The sequence below is a fragment of the Vidua chalybeata genome, chromosome 27, assembly GCF_026979565.1.
Source record: "Vidua chalybeata isolate OUT-0048 chromosome 27, bVidCha1 merged haplotype, whole genome shotgun sequence".
NCBI classification, from domain to species: Eukaryota; Metazoa; Chordata; class Aves; order Passeriformes; family Viduidae; genus Vidua; species Vidua chalybeata.
In genome coordinates, this window is record NC_071556.1 from 4,718,033 (window position 1) to 4,736,728 (window position 18,696).

Consider the following 18,696-nt stretch of genomic DNA (forward strand, 5'->3'; position numbering starts at 1 on the left):
TCCACCACTGAGCTCAGCCATGGGGTCTCCAGCTCCAGCATCCCAAAATCCAGGTCCTGTGGCACCAAGTGACTCCACGCCAGCCCTGGCTCTGCTGTGCACTTCAGCCCTGGGGTCTCCAGCTCTGCCACCAGCTCAGCCCCAGCATCTCCAGTTGTGAAATCTCTACCGAAATAGCTCATTCCCCTGTCTCTTCTCTAATTTAAAATTTAAATATTTTATTGAGCAGGTGGATCCTTCCCACCCAAAAGATCCCCCGTGGGCTGGGGTGGGTCCGTGCCCAGGTGTCCATATCCCACTCCAAACCCTCTTCTGTGCTCAGAGACTTATTTATGCAACCCAGTTATTTATTTCTAACTTATTGCATTTTATAGCAAAATATCCTTTTTTTTGGGGGGGGGGGGAAGAGGGAGGGGGTTTTGTGGTTTTCTATTTTATATATTTCTATAAAACCAAAATGATGTAGAACAATGAATAAAGTGATTGTAAGAGGGATTCTGCTCCTCCTGCACACCTTGGGGGGGGGGGGGCTCTGACAGGACCCCTGCTCCTCAGACCCTCAGCTCCCCTGGGATCTGACTCCACATAGATCTGCTGGAAAATCCTCGTGGCTTTCCAGTGCCAGCGTGTGAGTAATGCCTGGGCATTGCTCCCAGAGACCTTTGAGTTGTTTGTGTCCTTGGGAAGGGCGCTGGGCACAGCCCCGGCCCCTGGGGGTGATGTCCAGCCAGGAGGTGACCATTGCCCCATTTCCAGCTGCCTCCAGCCCTGGGAGCCCGTGGGCACCAAAGGGATGGGGGAAACTCCCCTCGGAGGTTGGTGGCACACACCGTGTCCCCAAGGCCTCCCCACGGCTCGATGGGGTGGCTCTGCTGGTCACAGGTGCTTTCTGTCCCCTCTTGCAGTGTGATCTGGGGGTGTCCTGGGCTGCCCAGTCCCTCAGCAGCTCCTGCTGGGTTTGGGGGGAGGTGGAATATGGGATCTCTGCTCTGGCGTGGGGATTTTGGGGACCAGGGACTGAGGGATGCAAGCTGTGGAGATGGTGTCTCTGGGGACAGGGACTGGAGAGACCTGGCTTTTGGGACCTTGGGACCCCCACTTTGGGGACACGAGCTCTGGGGACCTGTCCCTTGAGGGTCCTGGTCCCTCGGGACCCCCACTTTGGGGACACAGACTCTGGGAGCCCCCGGGAAAACCCAGCCCAGCCCACAGACCACAAGCTGTGCAGGTAATTAGAGATAATTAAACCATTTAATGGGGCACACTGAAACCTCCCAGGGACTGAGGGGACACCCAGACAAGCCGTGGGATCCCTAGGTCCCCATGCAACCCAACAGCTCGGGGTGCCACCCGGAGGAGTAAAAAAAGGAGCTTTTTCTTCGTTCCCCGAAGTGGCCGATTTAGCAGGAAAGATCGAGCAGGTGGCACCGGATGTCCCCAACCGCCAGCGCGTCCCCAGGCGAGCGCGCACCCCACGCTCCCCGTGGGCCCCAAAAGGGGAAGAGGAAGCCAAGGCCGTGGTCAGCCCCGGCTCCTCCAGCCGGCCCCGGTGCCCCGTGCGTGGCCCGGCCCCGGGGGCAGCTGCCGGCGGATGCGGCACCAGGAGGCGTCCCCGCAGCCCCGGGAGGAAATGTCAGCTCAGCCCTCACCTCCGAGTGAGAACTGGGGCGAAGTGGGGGGACCGGGGCTGCCAAAAACATCCCCCCTGCAAAAGGCGCTCCCACAGGATGCGTGTGGGAACCACGCGCGGCCCCGCGGAATGTCCCTGTCCCCTCCGGGCTGGGGGACAGCCTGGGAAAGGGCAGCAGCGGGGGACAGAGAGGGTCCCCCCAGCCCTCCCAGTGTCCCCCCAGCCCCTCACTGGTCAGGAATGATGTAGACGTCCTCGGTGGGGGCCAGAGTGTTGGCGTAGATGGGCTGGTCCCCGGGATCGGCCGCGCCCTCCAGGAAATAATCCTCATCCAGCGGGACCTGCGGGCTGGGGGACAGGGGGGGCTCAGGGAGGAGGGAATCGGGGACGGGATGGGATGATGGGATAATGGGATGGGATGTGGTGATGGGAGGATGGGATGGGATGGGATGGGATGGGATGGGATGGGATGGGATGGGATGGGGTGGGATGGGATGGGATGGGATGGGATGGGATGGGATGGGATGGGATGGGATGGGATGGGATGGCAGGTTCAGCAGAGGATGGAGTGGGATGAGGCGCGACGGGGCAGGATAACACATCAGGGTACAGCACAGCAGGGAGGGGACGGAACATTCCCGGAATGTTCATTCCCTGCGCCGGAGCCTCACCTGTAGCGCGGCTCCTGCCACGCCGGCGCCCATCCGTGCGCAGCAGCCGGGGCCGTGCCGGGACTCACGAAGACGTTCTCGTAGTCGGGGACATCGGCGACATCGGCGGGGCCGCTCCCGGTGTCCCGGCTGATGTAACGGGGCTGCCGGAGGTTTCCAGCGGGATCCTGCTTCCCCCTCCCCACGCCGCCCACCGCGGCTCCCGCTCTCCTCCGCCGGTACCAAACCGCGGCCACCAGCGCGGCCACCAGCGCGGCCACCGCAGCGGCCACCCCGGCCACCAGCCCCGCGCCGGGCCCGCATTCCCGGTCGTGGAATTCCGTGGCGTTGAAGGGATTCTGGTGGGATGTGAAGCACAGGCAGCGGATCCCCGGGCGGGCACAGTGGGCCAGGACGCTGCCCAGCACGTCGCAGCGGCAGGACACGGACAGGGAGCTCAGCGTGGGCTGGAAGGCGGCGGAGGGCACGGCGGGGAGGGGGTTCCCCTCCAGGCTCAGGTTCCGCAGGGCCGTGGCGTTGGTGAAGAACCCATCGGGCAGCTCCCGCAGCCGGTTCTCCGCCAGGTCCAGCTCCTCCATCCTGGGCCCGAGGCGGGCCGAGGGGCTCAGGGCCTCGATGCCGTTGTGCCTCAGCAGCAGCCGGCGATGCCGGTGGAACGGGCTCCAGTCCAGCTCGGCACAGCCACTGCTCCTGTTGGTCAGGTCCAGCTCTTCATAAATGTCCAGCAGCAAGGGGAAACAGGGGGAGAAGACGAACAGGGCGGTCTCGGGGTGCAGCAGCAGCAGCACCACGAGCAGGGCCGCAGGGAGCCCCATGGTCCTTCCACCGCAGCGGGAGCCTGGGGGGGAAACGGGAATCAGGACCCCCCATTCCCAGCGGATCCCCCCCCCTTCCCAGTGCAAACCAGTGCAGCCCAGTCTCGTCCCCACCCCACTCCCGCTGTTCCAGGGCTGGGCAGCTCCTGGGGGTCCCAGGGGGGCATTTCCTGCCCCCCTTTCCCCCTCCCAGCCACAGCAGCCCGACTCGCCTGCGCTCCGGCCGCTGCTGCCTGGTGTGGGGAAGAGGAACAGGCGGGTCCGGCTGTCCCGTGTCACCCTGCCAGGGCGTAGCCGGCCCCGGGGGGGGGGGGGGGGCAGGGGGGCAGCACCCCCAAGTCAGCACCCCCTGACCCCTGCCAGACCCCCGGTCCTTTCTTGGGGTGCTGAGCATCCCCCTGGCACTGAGTGTCCCGGTGACCCGAGGGGTGGGGGACACGCGCGAGGGCACACAGGGACACCCACACGGGTGTGCTCAAATGCCGCCCCCCCCCGGCAGCACAGGGACCCCCCGCGTGTGAGGGGACCCCGGGGCCGGGTGGGAGCCGGGGGACTCTGCGGCTGTGTCCCCTGGCAGTGTGGGTGTCCTCGTCCTGGTGTCCCCTCCCCGTGTCTGCAACTCAGCGTCCCGAGTGTCCACTCCCCATGTCCCTCCGGTGATCGTGTCCCTCCACGTCCACCCCCCTGTGTCCATCCTTGTCCCTGCGTGTCGCCTCGTGTCACACCGTGTCCGCCCCCTGGTGTCCGAGTCCCTTCGTGACTACCTGCTCCCATTCCCTGCACGTGTGTCCCTTCGTCGTGTCCGTGTGTCCCCCTCGTGTCCGTGCCCACGTATGCCCAACCCCTTGCATGTGTCCACCCCGTCGTGTCCATGTCCACCTGTCACATCCGTGTCCCTCTGTGCCGCATGTCTGTGGCCACCCCCTTGGCGCCCCTCCGTGTCCACCCTCTCAAATCCTCGTCCCTCCATGACCATCCTGTCCCCATCCCTTCGTGTCACTGCCCCTTTAAGTCCACCCCATCGCGTCCGTGTCCACCCTGTCACATCCGTGTCCCTCTGTGTCCCCCCCCCGTGTCCCCCCTCCCATATCCACCCCTTCATGTCCGTGTCCACCCTTTCATGTCCATGTCCCTCCGTGCCCACCCCCTCGCGTCCGTGCCCACCCTGCCACATGTCCGCCCTCTGTGCCCGCCGTGTCCGTGCCCACCCCCTCGTGTCCCTCCGTGCCCACCGTGTCCGTGTCCCCTCGTGTCACTGCCCCTTTAACTCACCCCCTCGTGTCCACGATCCCCGTGTGTCCCCGTCCCTGGATGCCCACCCCCCTCGTGTCCTTGCCCCTCCATGCCCACCCCCTCAAGTGCGTCCCCCGTGCTCCGTGCCCACTCCTCGCCTCCGTGTCCCCGCGTCCCCCCGCCTCCACCCCCTCGGCTCCGCGTCCCCCCTGTCACATCCGCGTCCCCCCTGTGCCCACCCCGTGGCGCCCGTGACCCTCCTCGCGTCCCCCGTGTCCGCGTCCCCCTGCCCGCCACCACCCCGCTCCCTCCTTCCTTCAGCGCGGTCCCCACCGCCTCCCCCCCCCACCAACGCCGCCATCGCCCCTTTAAGCGCGGCGCGCGGCGCGGGGGGGGTGGTGGCGGCGCTGCCGGAACAGCCGCGCGGGGGGGGCGCGGCGGTTTCAAGCTCCCCCTCGGGCGCGCGGCCGCAGCCGGCGGGGCCGGGCCGGGCCGGGCCGGGATGGCGGCGGGGGCGGCGGGGGCGGCGGGGGCCGCGCGGGGCCGGGCCCGGGGCCGCTGACAGCCGCCGCCGCGCCATGTACGCCAAGGGCAAGGGCTCCGGCGTGCCCTCGGACGGCCAGGCCCGCGAGAAGTGAGTGCGGCGCCGGGCGGCGGCGGGGGACGGCCGGGGCGCGGAAGTTTTTGCCGGGGCGGGCGCCGGGGGAGCGGGGACGGAGCGGGAAGGAAGGTGGGGGGAGAGATCGGGAAAAGCGGGGGGGGGGGGGGGAGATCGGGGGGCGGGCGGACCCCCCGGCCCCGCCCCGCCGGGGAGCACCGGCAGCCGCGGGGCAGCGGGAGCTGGCGGGGGTCAGCCGGGCACCGGGAGCCGGGATGAGCCCCCCGGTCTGCCGCATCCCCCGGGGCACCGGGAGCCGGGATGAGCCCCCCGATCCGTGGCATCCCCCGGGGCACCGGGAGTCGGGATGATCCCCCCCGGTCCGTGCTATCCCCCAGGGCACCGGGAGCTGCGGGGGCACCGGGAGCCTCATGATTCCCCCCCGATCTGTGCCATTCCCCGGGTTACCGGGAACCGCGATGATCCTCCCGGTCCGTGACTTCCCGGGGCACCGGGAGCCGGGATGATCCCCCTCGGTCCGTGACATCCCCCGGGGCACCGGGAGCTGCGGTGTGCCGGGGTCCGTAGCATCCCCCGCGGCACCGGGAGCCGAGATCACGCCGGGGCTAACGGGAGCCGGGATGTGCCCCCCGGGTATTGCCACATCTTGGGGCACCGGGAGCTGCGGGAGCACCGGGACCCGGGGTGATCTCCCCGGTCTGCGGCATCCCCGGGGGCACCGGCAGCCGGGATGCCCCTTCCCCGACCGTGCCATCCCCCGGGGCACCGGGACCCGGCATGATCCCCCTGGTCCGTGCCATCCGCCCGGGTACCGCGAGCGCACCGTGCCTGCCCTGAACTGGGCTGTGCCCCCCGGTCTCTTCCATTCTCCGGGGCACCGGGAACCGGGGTGATCCCCCCCGGTCTCTGCCATCCCCCGGGGCACCGTGACCCGCGATGGCACCGGGGCTACCGGGAGCCGGGCTGTGCCCGGTCCGCAGCATCCCTGAGGGCACCGGGAGCCCTCCCCGGAGGCCGTGCCATCCCCTGGGGCAGCGGGCACCGGAATGGCACCGGGGCTACTGATGCTCCGCGGCCGCTGCCACCCCCGGTGGCCAGGACCGTGACCCGCCGTTCCCGGCTGTCCCTGTCCTGCTGTGTCCCCGTGCCCGAGGCCACCGCGGTCCCCGGGGCACCCGCTGGGGCCGGGGGCTGCACCCACCGCGCTCCCCCCGGGGCTGGAACCGCCGCGGGTCCCCGTTGCTGCTCCCGGGGGTGGGGACGGAGCACCGGGGGGGCTTCCCGTGAGTGCCACCGGGGACACGCGTGGTGGCACTCGCCCCTGAGCCACATCCTGTGTGGGTTGTGTCACCTGTCCTGGAGCCACCCCAGCGGTGCCGCCGTGGAGGGCGTGCGGTGTCGCCGCTGGGAGTCACTCGGTGTCACCGCTGGGGTCCCTCGCGGGGAGGTGGCATCGAACCTCCTCCTTCATTAATTCTGCACTAATTGAGTGGGGGGGCTCCATCCTGCCCGTTCCCCGTGTCCCTCGGGGGCTGCTGGGCGGGGATGTCACCGTGGGGGTGGCAGGTCCCTGACACTGTCCCTTGTCCCCGTCCTGTCCCCCCCAGGCTGGCGCTCTACGTCTACGAGTACCTGCTGCACGTGGGGGCCCAGAAATCCGCCCAGACCTTCTTGTCGGAGGTAAGGGGGGGGGAGGGCGGCACCCCCGGACCCCCCCACCCCACCCACGGGGGGTCCTGGAGCCCCACCCATCCCCGGTGGGGGGTGCTGACCCCCCCTGCCCGTGTCCCTCTCCGCAGATCCGATGGGAGAAGAACATCACGCTGGGGGAGCCCCCCGGCTTCCTGCACTCCTGGTGGTGGTGAGTTGGGGTCTGGGGGGGGTTGGAAAGGGGGGAACCCCCCCCCCCATTCCCTTGGCAGAGGGGCTGGGAGGGGGTCTGGGAGCTGCACTCCCCCCCGTGCTGCCACCACATCACCTCGTACCCCATAAACCTGTCCCTCTGCTTTTCCCATCAGCGATTGGGGGCCCCCCCCCTTTCCCTCCCATCCCGGCCCCCCCGCCCGGCTCCTCCAGATGGATCCAATTTGGCACCAAGCGAGGAGCTGGGGAGGGGGGGGCTCCCAGCCCCGGGGCTGGACCCCTGCACTGGGGGGGCCCCAGCAGAGCCCCCCCCCAAGGAGGATGTGGGGGCCACCCCGTGGGTGGACATCACTTGTGGGGGGGGGCTCGGGGGGGTGGGCAGCGAATGATAGTTGGTGATTTTGGGGGGGGGACACACACACAGCGAGGGGGGGATTAAGCTGGCACCCGGCCAGCACCCCCCAAACCTGGGGTGGGGGGCACCCAGAAACAGACACAACCCCTGTGCTGTCCCACACCCAGGGCGGGGGGCGCGGGCAGGGGACCCCCCCATCCCGGCCCGGGATGCTGCAGCCTGATGTAAAGTCCCAGGAATTTGGGCTCCGGCCGTAGCGACCGTTTCCAGGGAAAACAGGCGGCAGCGCCGGAGCCGGGAGGCCCCCGAGGAGGGGGGGGGGGGACACAACCGCAGCCCCCCCGCCCCACGGGTGACACGAGTGTGGCCGTGCTCCGTGGGGCTCGCTGAGAAGGAGGGGGGGTGTGAATTGGTGGGGGGGGGGGGTCCTCACCCGCTGCCCCCCAACCCAACACCCCCCCTCCCGTTTTCCCAGCGTCTTCTGGGATCTGTACTGCGCCGCTCCGGACCGCCGCGAGACCTGCGAGCATTCCAGCGAGGCCAAAGCCTTCCATGACTACGTGAGTGCCTGGGCATGGGTGGTGGGGGGGGGGGTCCGTGTCCTGCTGCCCCCCCTCCCCGCCGCCGGGACCCCCCCCCCTCTCCGCGCCGCCAGCCCCGGATCTGTGGGTGACCTATTTCACGGGGCGGCGCCGAGGGGGGGTTAATCCCTGGGGGCCTGGCTCAGTGCCCCCCCCCCCCCCCACCCTCGGGGACCCCGGCGTGTCCTGGTGTGCCCATCCACCACTGTCACCCCCCCCCCCCTCCCGGGGATAGGGACCCCCCCCCTCATTCCCCCCAGTTCCGCACCATGGGCGCAGTGCCAGGTCCCACCGGGGGTGTCCCCCCCTCCCCACCCGGTGTCCTGGGGGTCACTGCAGGACTGGGGCTCAGTGGGACCCCCCCCAACACTGAGGGGGCCCCCCCAGAACAGCTCTGCTCCTTCCCAGTGCCAGCTCTGGAGGTTCAATCATTGGCACAGAGTCAACAGCCCCCGGTGTTCCCGGTGTTCCCGGTGTTCCCGGCGTGTCCCTGTGCCTGCTCCTGCCAGGATTGCAGGCATGGGCGGGGGGCACAGGGGGGTGCTGGGGCCAGGGGGGCACCGTGCCCTGGGATGGGGAGTGGTCCCTGGGATGCTGCAGGGTCCACAGTGCTGGGGGATGCAGGATGATGCAGGATCCAGAGCCCATGGGATGCAGGATGATGCAGGGTCCGTGTCCCACAGGATGCTGTGGGATGCTGTGGTGGGATGCAGGATGATGCAGGGTGCACAGCCCCACAGGATGCAGGATTCTGTGGGATCCACCGTGCTGTGGGATTCTGTGGGATCCACTGTGCTCTGGGATTCTGTGGGATCCACTGTGCTCTGGGATTCTGTGGGATCCACTGTGCTCTGGGATTCTGTGGGATGCTGTGGAGCCCACGGTGCTCTGGGATGTGGGATGCCATGGGATGCAGGAGGCTGTGGGGTGATGTAGGATGCTGCGGGATGATTTGGGATGCTGTGGGGTGATGTAGGATGCTGCGGGATGATTTGGGATGCTGTGGGGTGATGTAGGATGCTGCGGGATGATTTGGGATGCTGTAGGATGCTGCAGGGTCCACAATCCCACAGGATGTGGGATGCTGAGCCGTGTAGGATGCCCCCGTGGGATGCAGAAATCCACAGGATGCGGGGTGCTGGGGGGGGGTCCCTATCCCCTGGTTGGGGGGGGGGGGGTCCCTGTCCCCTGGGGTGACACGGGGGGGGGACGCTGTGGGCTGCAGGACCCTCCGTGGCCCCCGTGCATTCAGGACCCTGCAGGGCCCACTTGGAGCCGCTGCCCCCCCCACCCAGGACACCCCTGACCCCCGTGGGGTCCCGTGGGGTCCCGTGGGGCCACGCGTGGCTGCGCCGGCGCCGCGGGGGCTGCAGCAGGACCCCCCCCCCCCCCATCGCCGCCCCCGGCCCCCCGGCGCTGCGCAGAGCTGATTTCCATGCTGGAATTAATGAGGCTGCCGGTGCGGTGACGGTGACGCCGGGGACATGGCGCGGGTCAGGCCACGTTGCCATGGCACTGCTGCCTGGCAGAGCTGGGGAGAGCTGGGGGGGGGGCAGCCCCACAATCCCCCCCCCGCCATTGCACCCTCTGGGGTGCCCCACGCAGCCGTGGCCCCATCCCAGTGCCCAACTGGGCTGAACTGGGGGTCCCAGCATGGAGCCGGGGCCCCCTCCTGTTCCCACGGGTGCTGCTCCACCAGCCCCCCCCCACCCCAGGCACGTCGGGACCCCCGGGAGCATCCTGGTGACCCCATAAAACTCGGGGGGGGGGGGGGGGTCCAGCCTGTGCATGGCAGATGTGGGGGGGAGGGAATTGGGAGCAGCTGCCCCACAGCGGGGTCTGGGGTCCCCCCTGGGGTGAGCAGCCCCCCAAACTGCCCCCACGTGTCCCCCCCCCCATCTCCAATTTTCTCCCTCCTGACCTTGAGCCCGCGGGAGGAGCCACAGCTCCCCAACCTGTTGCCATGGCAACTCTGCTTTGCATCACCGAGTGATGGGGGGGACGGGGGGGGGCCCCCATTTGGTCTCCCTGCTTTGAGGGGGCAGCAGTGACCCCCATCTGTCCCTGTCGCTGTGTCTGGGGGGGTCCCCAAGAGGGGACGTGGCCTGGGCTCAGCCCTGGGACCCCCCCCCCCGCCCCAGGACCCCCGTGGATCCCAGGTGCCCACCCCCATGGGTTTTGGTGTCCCTGAGCTCCCGCTGTCACCAACCCTGGGTGTCACCCGTGTCCCACGTGCCGCGGGGTGTCACCATCGCTGTCCCCAAAGCAGCAGCAGCCTCCTGTCACCCTCCCTCGGAGCACAGCGGGACCCCCATCCCCGCCGGGCTGGCAGTGGCTTGGGGGGGGGGCTCAGGGCCCCCCGGGTGGAAGGGGCAGCGCGGGGTCCCCCCCCCCCCCCCCTCTTTCTCCTGCTCGCCTCCAAATTGAAACCAGTTGTGGCGCAGGGGCCGAGCCGGAAAAGCGGCGCATTCCTTCCCTTTACAGCTCCCCTCGGACGGGGCCGGGCGGCGAGCGGGGCCGGGGCCCCCTGCCCGCGCCCCCCCCCCCGGCCCCCGGGGGTCCCCCCGCCTTGGGCTGCGAGGGGAATGTGGGGGCGAGCTCGGTGCTGCGGTGGGGTGGTGTGGGGGACAATGGGGACCCCCCCCCAGCCCCCCAGCTCTGAGCTGTCTCTCCCCGCAGAGCGCGGCGGCAGCGCCCAGCCCGGTGATGGGGAACCTGCCCCCCGGGGATGGCATGGCCGGGGGTCCCGTGCCCCCCGCCTTCTTCCAGGTACCGACCCCCTCGCGGCCCTGCGAGCCGCACCTGAGCCCCCCCTCCCCCCCCCCGTCTGTGCGTCCTGAGCGTGTTTTGGGTGGGGGTCTTTAACATGTTTTACGCCCCCACCATGGCACAGCCTCCTCCCCGACTCCCCCTGAGGTCACAGCCCCCCCCCCCCGGTCACTCCCAGGGGTCGCAGCCCCCCCCCCAGCCCATAACCTGTTGTGTTTCTCTCCAAGGCTCCTGCGGGTGCCCCCCCTCTGCCCCCCACCCCCGGGGTGCCCCTGCTGGGCCCGCACAGCCAGGTAAGGCTGGCCACAGCCCCCCCCCCCAGCCCCCCAGCACGGCCCCGGCCCCCCCCCCCACCACCACGACCCCCGCAGGGTGACACAGACCCCCCCCCCCAGCCCCGGCTGACCCCCCAAACCCCCTCTCTTGCAGCCTTTCATGTCCCCCCGCTACCCCGGCGGCCCCCGGCCCCCGCTCCGGATGCCCAACCAGGTGAGGTGGTCGCTGCCGGGAACCCCCTCCCCAAAAAAAAAGGGGTGCAGCCCCACCCCCCCAGCACCCTGACCTCCTGTTTCACCCCCCCGCAGCCCCCCGTGGGTGTTCCTGGCTCCCAGCCGCTGCTGCCCAACGCCATGGACCCGGCTGCACGCTCACAGGGTGAGTTGGGGGTCCCTGACCCCCTCCCCAGACCCCAAGGGGGGCGTTCGGGGGGGGGGCTGTGGGGGTCTCACGCCTCCCCCTCCCCGATTTGTGCAGGGCATCCTGGCATGGGGGGCCCGATGCAGCGCATGAACCCCCCCCGAGGCATGGCCGGGATGGGGCCACAGGTACGGGGTACTGGGATAGTGGGGTAATGGGGTACTGGGATACTGGGATAGTGGGATATTGGGGTGATGGGGTACTGGGATAGTGGGATAATGGGGTACTGGGATAATGGGGTACTGGGGTACTGGGATACTGGGATAATGGGATATTGGGGTGATGGGGTACTGGGATACTGGGATAGTGGGATACTGGGATACTGGGATAATGGGATATTGGGGTGATGGGGTACTGGGATAGTGGGATAATGGGATACTGGGGTGCTGGCATAATGGGGTAATGGGATACTGGGATAGTGGGATAATGGGGTGCTGGGATAGTGGGATACTGGGATAATGGGGTAATGGGGTACTGGGATACTGGGGTGCTGGCGTAATGGGATACTGGGATAATGGGATATTGGGGTGATGGGGTAATGGGGTACTGGGGTGATGGGATACTGGGATAATGGGGTACTTGGATAATGGGATGATGGGATGATGGGGTAATGGGATAATGGGATAATAAATACTGAGATAATGGAATACTGGGATGATGGGATAATGGGGTAGTGGAATATTGGGATGATGGGGTACTATGATACTGGGATGATGGGATAATAAATACTGGGATAATGAGGTACTGGGATAATGGGGTACTGGGATAATGGGATAATGGAATACTGGGATGAAGGGATACTGTTATACTGGGATAATAGGATACTGGGATGATGGGATAATGGGACAATGGGGTACTGGGATAATGGAATACTGGGATGATGGGATACTGGGATAGGGCAGGGTCAGAGATTCAGGGGTGGAAGTGGTTGCAGGGACAGGGTGATGAGGATATGGGGGTGGGAACGGGGATGGGTAGCGGGACAGGAATGGGGATACGGGGATAGAAGGATACAGGGATGGGGTGCAGGGATAAGGGGATGGGAATGGGAATTCAGGGATGGGGTAACAGGGACTGGGATGGGGATATAGGGATGGGGATGGCTCTTGGGGACAGGGATGGAGGTCACAACGGGGGTGGGGACAGGGGTGCAGGGTGGGGACAGTGCCGGGGGTGTCCCAGCCCCGCTGACCCCCCCCTCCCTCTCCCGGCAGAGCTACGGCAGCGGGATGCGCCCCCCCCCCAGCTCGCTGGCCGGCCCTGGAATGCCCACCATGAACATGTAAGACCCCCGTGCCCCCCCCCCCCATAACCCCCCCAGTGTGGGGGGAGCCTCGGGGCCGGCAGGACCCCCCCTCACTGTCCCCGTTGCCTTCCCAGGGGTCCCGGTGGCCGCGGGCCCTGGCCCAACCCCAACGCCAACTCCGTAAGTTTTGGGATTTGGGGTAGGGGGGGGGTCCTACCCTGTGTCCCCCCACCCATGCTGACTCCCCCTTTGTCCCCCCCAGATCGCCTACTCCTCCTCATCCCCTGGGAATTACGTGGTGAGTATTGGGGTGCACTGTTGGGGACGGGGGGGGGCTGCAGCGACCCTGTGACCCCCCCACCCAACCCACCCCCCCTTTTTCTTCCTTTTCCCTTCCAGGGCCCTCCTGGGGGCGGTGGCCCCCCCGGCACCCCCATCCTGCCCAGCCCCGGAGGTGAGTGAGGGGATGGGATGGGGCATGAGTGAGTGGGGTTTGGGGGTGTGAGTGGGATTTGGGGGCGTGAGTGGGATTTGGGGGGGTATAAGTGGGATTTAGGGGGGTGTGAGTGGGATTTAGGGGAGTGCGAGTGGGATTTAGGGGATATGAGTGGGATTTGGGGGTGCGAGTGGGATTTGGGGGCATGAGTGGGATTTGGGGCAGTATAAGTGGGATTTAGGGGATATGAGTGGGATTTGGGGGTGCGAGTGGGATTTGGGGCAGTATAAGTGGGATTTAGGGGATATGAGTGGGATTTGGGGGTGCGAGTGGGATTTGGGGGCGTATAAGTGGGATTTAGGGGATATGAGTGGGATTTGGGGGTGCAAGTGGGATTTAGGGGAGTGTGAGTGGGATTTAGGGGATATGAGTGGGATTTAGGGGAGTGTGAGTGGGATTCGGGGGTGCGAGTGGCATTTGGGGCAGTATAAGTGGGATTTAGGGGATATGAGTGGGATTTGGGGGCATGAGTGGGATTGGGGGTGCGAGTGGCATTTGGGGGTACAAGTGGGATCTGTGGGGTCCACACTCACCCCCCCCCCACGCGTGGTGTCCCCCCCAGACTCCACCAACTCCAGTGAGAACATGTACACCATGATGAACCCCATCGGACCCGCGGGGAACCGGCCCAACGTGAGTGACGGGATGGGGGCACAGGGACTGGGGACAGGGATTGGGGACAGGGATTGGGGACAGGGATTGGGGTCCCCCCAACATTCCTCACCCCCCCTTTTCCCTTCCAGTTCCCGATGGGGCCCGGACCCGAGGGGCCCATGGGCGGGATGAGCGCGATGGAGCCGCACCACATGAACGGATCCTTAGGTGGGTGACACCCCCTGGGGACAGGAGGGGTCCTTTGTCCCCCCCCCAGCGCCCCCAAAACCCCCAAATCCTGTGGGATTTGAGCTCCATCTGAGGCTGGATGGGCTCGTGCAGCAGGAGGGGCACGTGGATGGGAGGGGGGAGCGGATTGAGGGGACACACACAGGGATTTGGGGACACACACACGGATTTGGGGACACACACACAGATTTGGGGACACACACACGAATTGGGGACACACACGAATGTGGGGACACACACACGAATTTGGGGACACACATGGATTTGGGGACACACACACAGATTTGGGGGCACACACAGATTTGGGGGCACACACAGATTTGGGGACACACACACGAATTTGGGGACACACACACGAATTTGGGGACACACGTGGATTTGGGGACACACACAGATTTAGGGATACACACATGGATTTGAGGACACACACACAGATTTGGGGACATGCACAGGGATTTGGGGACACACTCACAGATTTGGGGACACTGGGATTTGGGGACACACACAAGGATTTAGGGACACACACACAGGGATTGGGGACACACTCACAGATTTGGGGACACACACAGATTTGGGGACACACGGATTTGGAGACACACACACAGATTTGGGGACACACACAAGGGTTTAGGGACACACACACAGGGATTGGGGACACACTCACAGATTTGGGGACACACACAGATTTGGGGACACAGGGATTTGGAGACACACACACAGGTTTGGGGACACATACAAGGATTTGGGGGGACACACACAGATTTGGGGACACACACAGAGGTTTGGGACACACAGAGGTTTAGGACACACACACGGGGATTTGGGGTCACACATAGGGATTTGGGGACGCACACACACAGATTTGGGGACACACACAAGGACTTGGGGACACACACACAGGGATTGGGGACACACTCACAGATTTGGGGACACACACATGGATTGAGGGGACAGACACTGGGGGGACACTCGTGGATTAGGGACACACAAAACTCGGGGGGACACGTGGACTGGGGGGGTCACTAATGCCCTGCTGTCATCCTGGCAGGCTCTGGGGACATGGATGGGCTGCCAAAGGTGAGCTGGGGACCCTGGCACCCCCACGGTGCCGGGACCCCATTTTTTGGGATACCCCCATGTCCTGGGAGCTCCATTTAGTGGGAGCTGGGACCCCCCATGCACTGGGAGCCCCTCACATATATTGGGACCCCATTTATTTGGGCTCCCCCATGTGCTAGGACCCCCCCCCATTTATTTGGATTCAATTTATTTGGGCTCCCCCATATTCTGGGACCCCCCTATTTATTGGGACCCCATTTATTTGGGCTCCCCCATGTGCTGGGACCCCCTTCCCCATTTATTGGGACCCCATTTATTTGGGCTCCCCCATGTGCTGGGACCACCCCATTTTTTGAGACCCCATTTATTGCCCCCCACCACATACTGGGACCCCATTTATTGAGGCTCCCCCATGTGCTGGAGACCCCCCCATTTATTGGGACCCCATTTATTCCCCCCCCCCAATATTCTGGGACCACCCCATTTTTTGAGACCCCATTTATTGCCCCCCACCATGTACTGGGACCCCATTTATTTGGACTCCCCCATGTGCTGGGACCCCCCCCCTATTTATTGGGACCCCATTTATTTGGGCCCCATTTATTGCCCCCCACCATGTACTGGGACCCCATTTTTTGAGGCTCCCCCCATTTACTGGGACCATCCCATTTATTTGGATCCCATTTATTTGGGCTCCCCCATATTCTGGGACCCTCCCCCAATTTATTGGAACCCCATTTATTTGGGCTCCCCCATTTACTGGGACCCCCCCCATTTATTGGAACCCCATTTATTTGGGCTCCCCCATATTCTGGGACCCTCCCCCAATTTATTGGAACCCCATTTATTTGGGCTCCCCCATTTACTGGGACCCCCCCCATTTATTTGAACCCCATTGATTTGGGCTCCCCCATTTACTGGGACCCCCCCCAATTTATTGGAACCCCATTTATTTGGGCTCCACCATATTCTGGGCCCCCCCCCATTTATTGCAACCCCCATTTACTTCCCATATACTGAACCCCCCAACCCACCAGAACCCCCCCAATACCCCACCCCCCCCCCCACACCGCACTAACTCCTCTCCCCCCTCCCTTCCTCCAGAGCTCCCCCAGTAATTTGGGGGCCCTGAGCAACCCCCCCGGGACCCCTCGGGACGACGCCGAGCTGAGCAGCAATTTCCTAAATCCCTTCCAAAGCGACAGCGTAAGGGACCCGGCGGGGACCCCCGCGGACCCCCGGGGGGGCAGGCGGCGAGGGCGGGGGGCCCGGGGGGGGCGCGGCGGCAGCGGCCGGGGACGGGGGGGGTCAGCGAGCAAATCCCAGTGGCGACCCCCCGAAATTGTGTCAGCACCGGCGGCGGCGGCGGCAGCGGCGGCGGCAGCGGCGGCGGCAGCGGGGGGGTCGCCTTGGCCGAGCGGCCGCGAGGCGTGAGGAGGGCGGCGCTGGGGGGGGCAGCGGTGTGTGTGCCCCCCCCCCCCCCCCCCCCCCCCCCGTGCCCCCTCCCCGGCCCCGCTAACGCTGTGGTGTCTCCGCTCTCTCTATAGTACTCGCCCAGCATGACAATGAGCGTGTGAGCCCCGCGCCGAGGCCGCCGACAGCCAGACGCCCTCACCCACCACCGAAAAAAAAAAAAAAACCATAAAAAAAAAAAATCATTAATTTTAATGATCAGCCCCCCCCCCCAGCCCCGCCCCGTCACGCCCAACCTCCCCCCCGCCCCACTCCACACACACATTTTCAGCGCCCCCCGCCCCGTTCCGCCCTCTCCTCCTTTTTTTTTTTTTTTTTTTTTTTTTGTTGTTGTTGTTGTCGTTGTTTTTTTATTTTTTTTTTTTGTTTTTTTTTTTTTTTAATCCAAACGAACACTAAAAACGAGCAGGAAAAAAAAAACAAAAAAAAAAAAAAAGCGCGGGAGGAAAAAAGAAATAATAACGATGATTAGAAATAAGTCATGTGACTTATTTGCTGCCCACCCAGCACCCCCCCCCCCAATCCAGGACTGGGACAAACCCCCCCCCCCCCAGCACTCCTTTTCCAGTCCTTCCCACCCCCCCCTGAACTGGGAATGCTCCCAGCACTGGGATTGACCCCCCCAAACTGCTGGGACCCCATTTATTGCCCCCCCCACCCACCCAGCACTGGGAGCCCCCCACTCTGTACTGGGACCCCGTTTGTTGCCCCCTCCTCCAGCACTGGGGACCCCCCCCCCCCCACAACATTCCCAACCGCAGCCCCCCCCCCTCCGCAGGGCGGGGTCGGTGCGGGGAGGGGGGGTCTGGCACTGTGGGGGTGCTGAAGGGGCATTTTTGGGGTGTTTTGGCTCCCACATGGGGCGGCACCAAGCCCGGGGAGGGGGATTTTTGGGGGGCGTCATGGCATTGTGCCCCCCCCCCTCCCCTCCATGGCAGGTGGTGCCAATCCCCCCCCCCTCAATTTCGAGCATCTGGGGGGGGGGGTTTCCCTGAGCTGTGCCCCCCCCCCCCCCTCAGGCTGGGAGGGTGTGACCCCCTCCCAGTTCTCCCAATGCCCCCCCTGAGTCCTGGAGGGGGGCAGGGGGGGCAGAACCAGCACAGACCCCCCCCCCCCTCCCCTAAATCCAGGCTGTGCTGGGGGAGGGGGAAGGAGTGGGGGGGGGGCAATCCATGACCCCCCCATGGTGCAGCCCCCCCGCAGGTCCCAGTGCAGAGCAGCCCCCCCAGCCCCCAGCCCCATCTGTGTGCTCAGCCAGCACTGTGACCCCCGGCCCCCCCCCGAGCACCAGACCGGGGCGCCCCCCCCACCCCCAGAACCCCCCCAGGGACCACTTTAATATGAAGGAAATTTTTTTTTTTTTTTTTTTAGTGTGGTTTTGATTTTTTTTTTCTTTTTTTTTTTTGGGATTTTTTTTTTTTTTTGGGTTTTTTTTTTTTTGTGCTGATTTTTTTCCTCTTTTATAACAGAAAGGACCTCAAAGCCCCTCCTTAACCACCCCCCCCTCAAGAGCCCCCCCAAAATGCCGCCGCACACCCAGACCCCCCCCCTCCCCTGTACAGCCCCGCACCCCTCGTGTCCCCCCCGAAAATGGGGGGGCAGCCCCCAGCCCCCATAGGGGTGACCCCCCCCATTAGGCGTAGTCGTTCTGTGTAGGGACCCCCCTCATTTCTAAACTTCTAGATTTCCCCCCCCCCTATTGCTTATCAAAACAAAAATGGGGGAACAACCCCCCCCCAAAAAAAAAAAAAAAAGAACAAACGAAAAAAAAAGAAAAAATATAAAAAGAGCAAAAAAAGAAAAAAAAAAGCCCTAAAATGACAAAAAAAAAAAAAAAATCCACGACCTCCCCAACACCCCCCCCCCCGGCATCAATAAATGTAATTTGATTTTTTTTCAGAAGGCGGCGATATTTGGGTCTTGCTGGGGGTGGGGGGGGACCCCAAAACCAGGCAGGGGGACCCCAAAACCACATGAAGAGGAACGAGGTGAGGGGGACCCCAAGAACCAAATAAAGGCACCCAAAACCAGGTGGAAAAAAAAACAAAAAACCTCACAAAACCAAGTGAAGGGACCCCCAAAACCAGGTGAGATTCCCAGAAACCACCAGGGGCACCCCAAAGACCAGATGAGACCCCAAGAACCAAGTGAGGGACCCCAAAACCCAAGTGAGGGACCCCAAGAACCAAGTGAGGGACCCCAAAACCCAAGTGAGGGACCCCAAGAACCAAGTGAGGGACCCCAAAACCCAAGTGAGGGACCCCAAGAACCAAGTGAGGGACCCCAAAACCCAAGTGAGGGACCCCAAAACCCAAGTGAGGAGCCCCCAAAAACCAGAGTGGCGGGG

At 64.8% G+C, this 18,696-nt stretch overlaps 2 protein-coding genes across 5 annotated transcripts; one reads left to right on the top strand and one right to left on the bottom strand.

The window, feature by feature from the left end:
• Positions 1 to 1,232: 1,232 nt before the first annotated feature.
• On the bottom strand, positions 1,233 to 4,106 carry LOC128800711 (leucine-rich repeat-containing protein 25-like). 3 transcript variants are annotated; one of them, XM_053966126.1, is made up of 3 exons: positions 3,996 to 4,106; positions 2,302 to 3,139; positions 1,233 to 1,978 (listed from the first exon to the last, which is right to left on the bottom strand). In XM_053966126.1, the coding sequence occupies exons 1-3, from the start codon at positions 4,090 to 4,092 to the stop codon at positions 1,858 to 1,860; spliced, it is 1,056 nt and encodes a 351-aa protein (XP_053822101.1). In that variant the 5' UTR covers positions 4,093 to 4,106; the 3' UTR covers positions 1,233 to 1,857. The 3 variants fall into 3 exon arrangements, with proteins under 3 accessions (XP_053822101.1, XP_053822102.1, XP_053822103.1); XM_053966127.1 differs by lacking the exon at positions 3,996 to 4,106 and adding an exon at positions 3,881 to 3,987; XM_053966128.1 differs by lacking the exon at positions 3,996 to 4,106 and adding an exon at positions 3,329 to 3,987.
• Positions 4,107 to 4,880: 774 nt separating this feature from the next.
• On the top strand, positions 4,881 to 18,539 carry SSBP4 (single stranded DNA binding protein 4). Of its 2 annotated transcripts, XM_053966104.1 has the most exons (18): positions 4,881 to 4,983; positions 6,576 to 6,648; positions 6,768 to 6,829; positions 7,662 to 7,746; positions 10,447 to 10,536; positions 10,764 to 10,829; positions 10,966 to 11,025; positions 11,121 to 11,190; positions 11,290 to 11,360; positions 12,447 to 12,514; positions 12,613 to 12,658; positions 12,741 to 12,776; positions 12,878 to 12,932; positions 13,537 to 13,607; positions 13,718 to 13,796; positions 14,866 to 14,894; positions 15,981 to 16,082; positions 16,424 to 18,539. In XM_053966104.1, exons 1-18 carry the CDS (start codon positions 4,928 to 4,930, stop codon positions 16,451 to 16,453), a joined length of 1,149 nt encoding a protein of 382 aa, XP_053822079.1. In that variant the 5' UTR covers positions 4,881 to 4,927; the 3' UTR covers positions 16,454 to 18,539. The 2 variants fall into 2 exon arrangements, with proteins under 2 accessions (XP_053822079.1, XP_053822080.1); XM_053966105.1 differs by lacking the exon at positions 10,764 to 10,829 and having other exon boundaries at positions 16,424 to 18,186.
• Positions 18,540 to 18,696: the final 157 nt, after the last annotated feature.

Bases quoted from the DNA above. Each gene is read 5' to 3' on its own strand.
- LOC128800711 (XM_053966126.1), bottom strand. From the start codon at position 4,092: ATGGTCATGGAGGGACGAGGATTTGAGAGGGTGGACACGGAGGGGCGC. The intron at 3,140-3,995 runs GTGGACATGGAC...TTTCCCCCCCAG, and splicing joins GAGGGACACGGATGTGACAG to GCTCCCGCTGCGGTGGAAGG. The intron at 1,979-2,301 runs GTGAGGCTCCGG...CCTGTCCCCCAG, and splicing joins TGGCAGGAGCCGCGCTACAG to CCCGCAGGTCCCGCTGGATG.
- SSBP4 (XM_053966104.1), top strand. From the start codon at position 4,928: ATGTACGCCAAGGGCAAGGGCTCCGGCGTGCCCTCGGACGGCCAGGCC. The intron at 4,984-6,575 runs GTGAGTGCGGCG...TGTCCCCCCCAG, and splicing joins GACGGCCAGGCCCGCGAGAA to GCTGGCGCTCTACGTCTACG. The intron at 14,895-15,980 runs GTGAGCTGGGGA...CCCTTCCTCCAG, and splicing joins ACATGGATGGGCTGCCAAAG to AGCTCCCCCAGTAATTTGGG.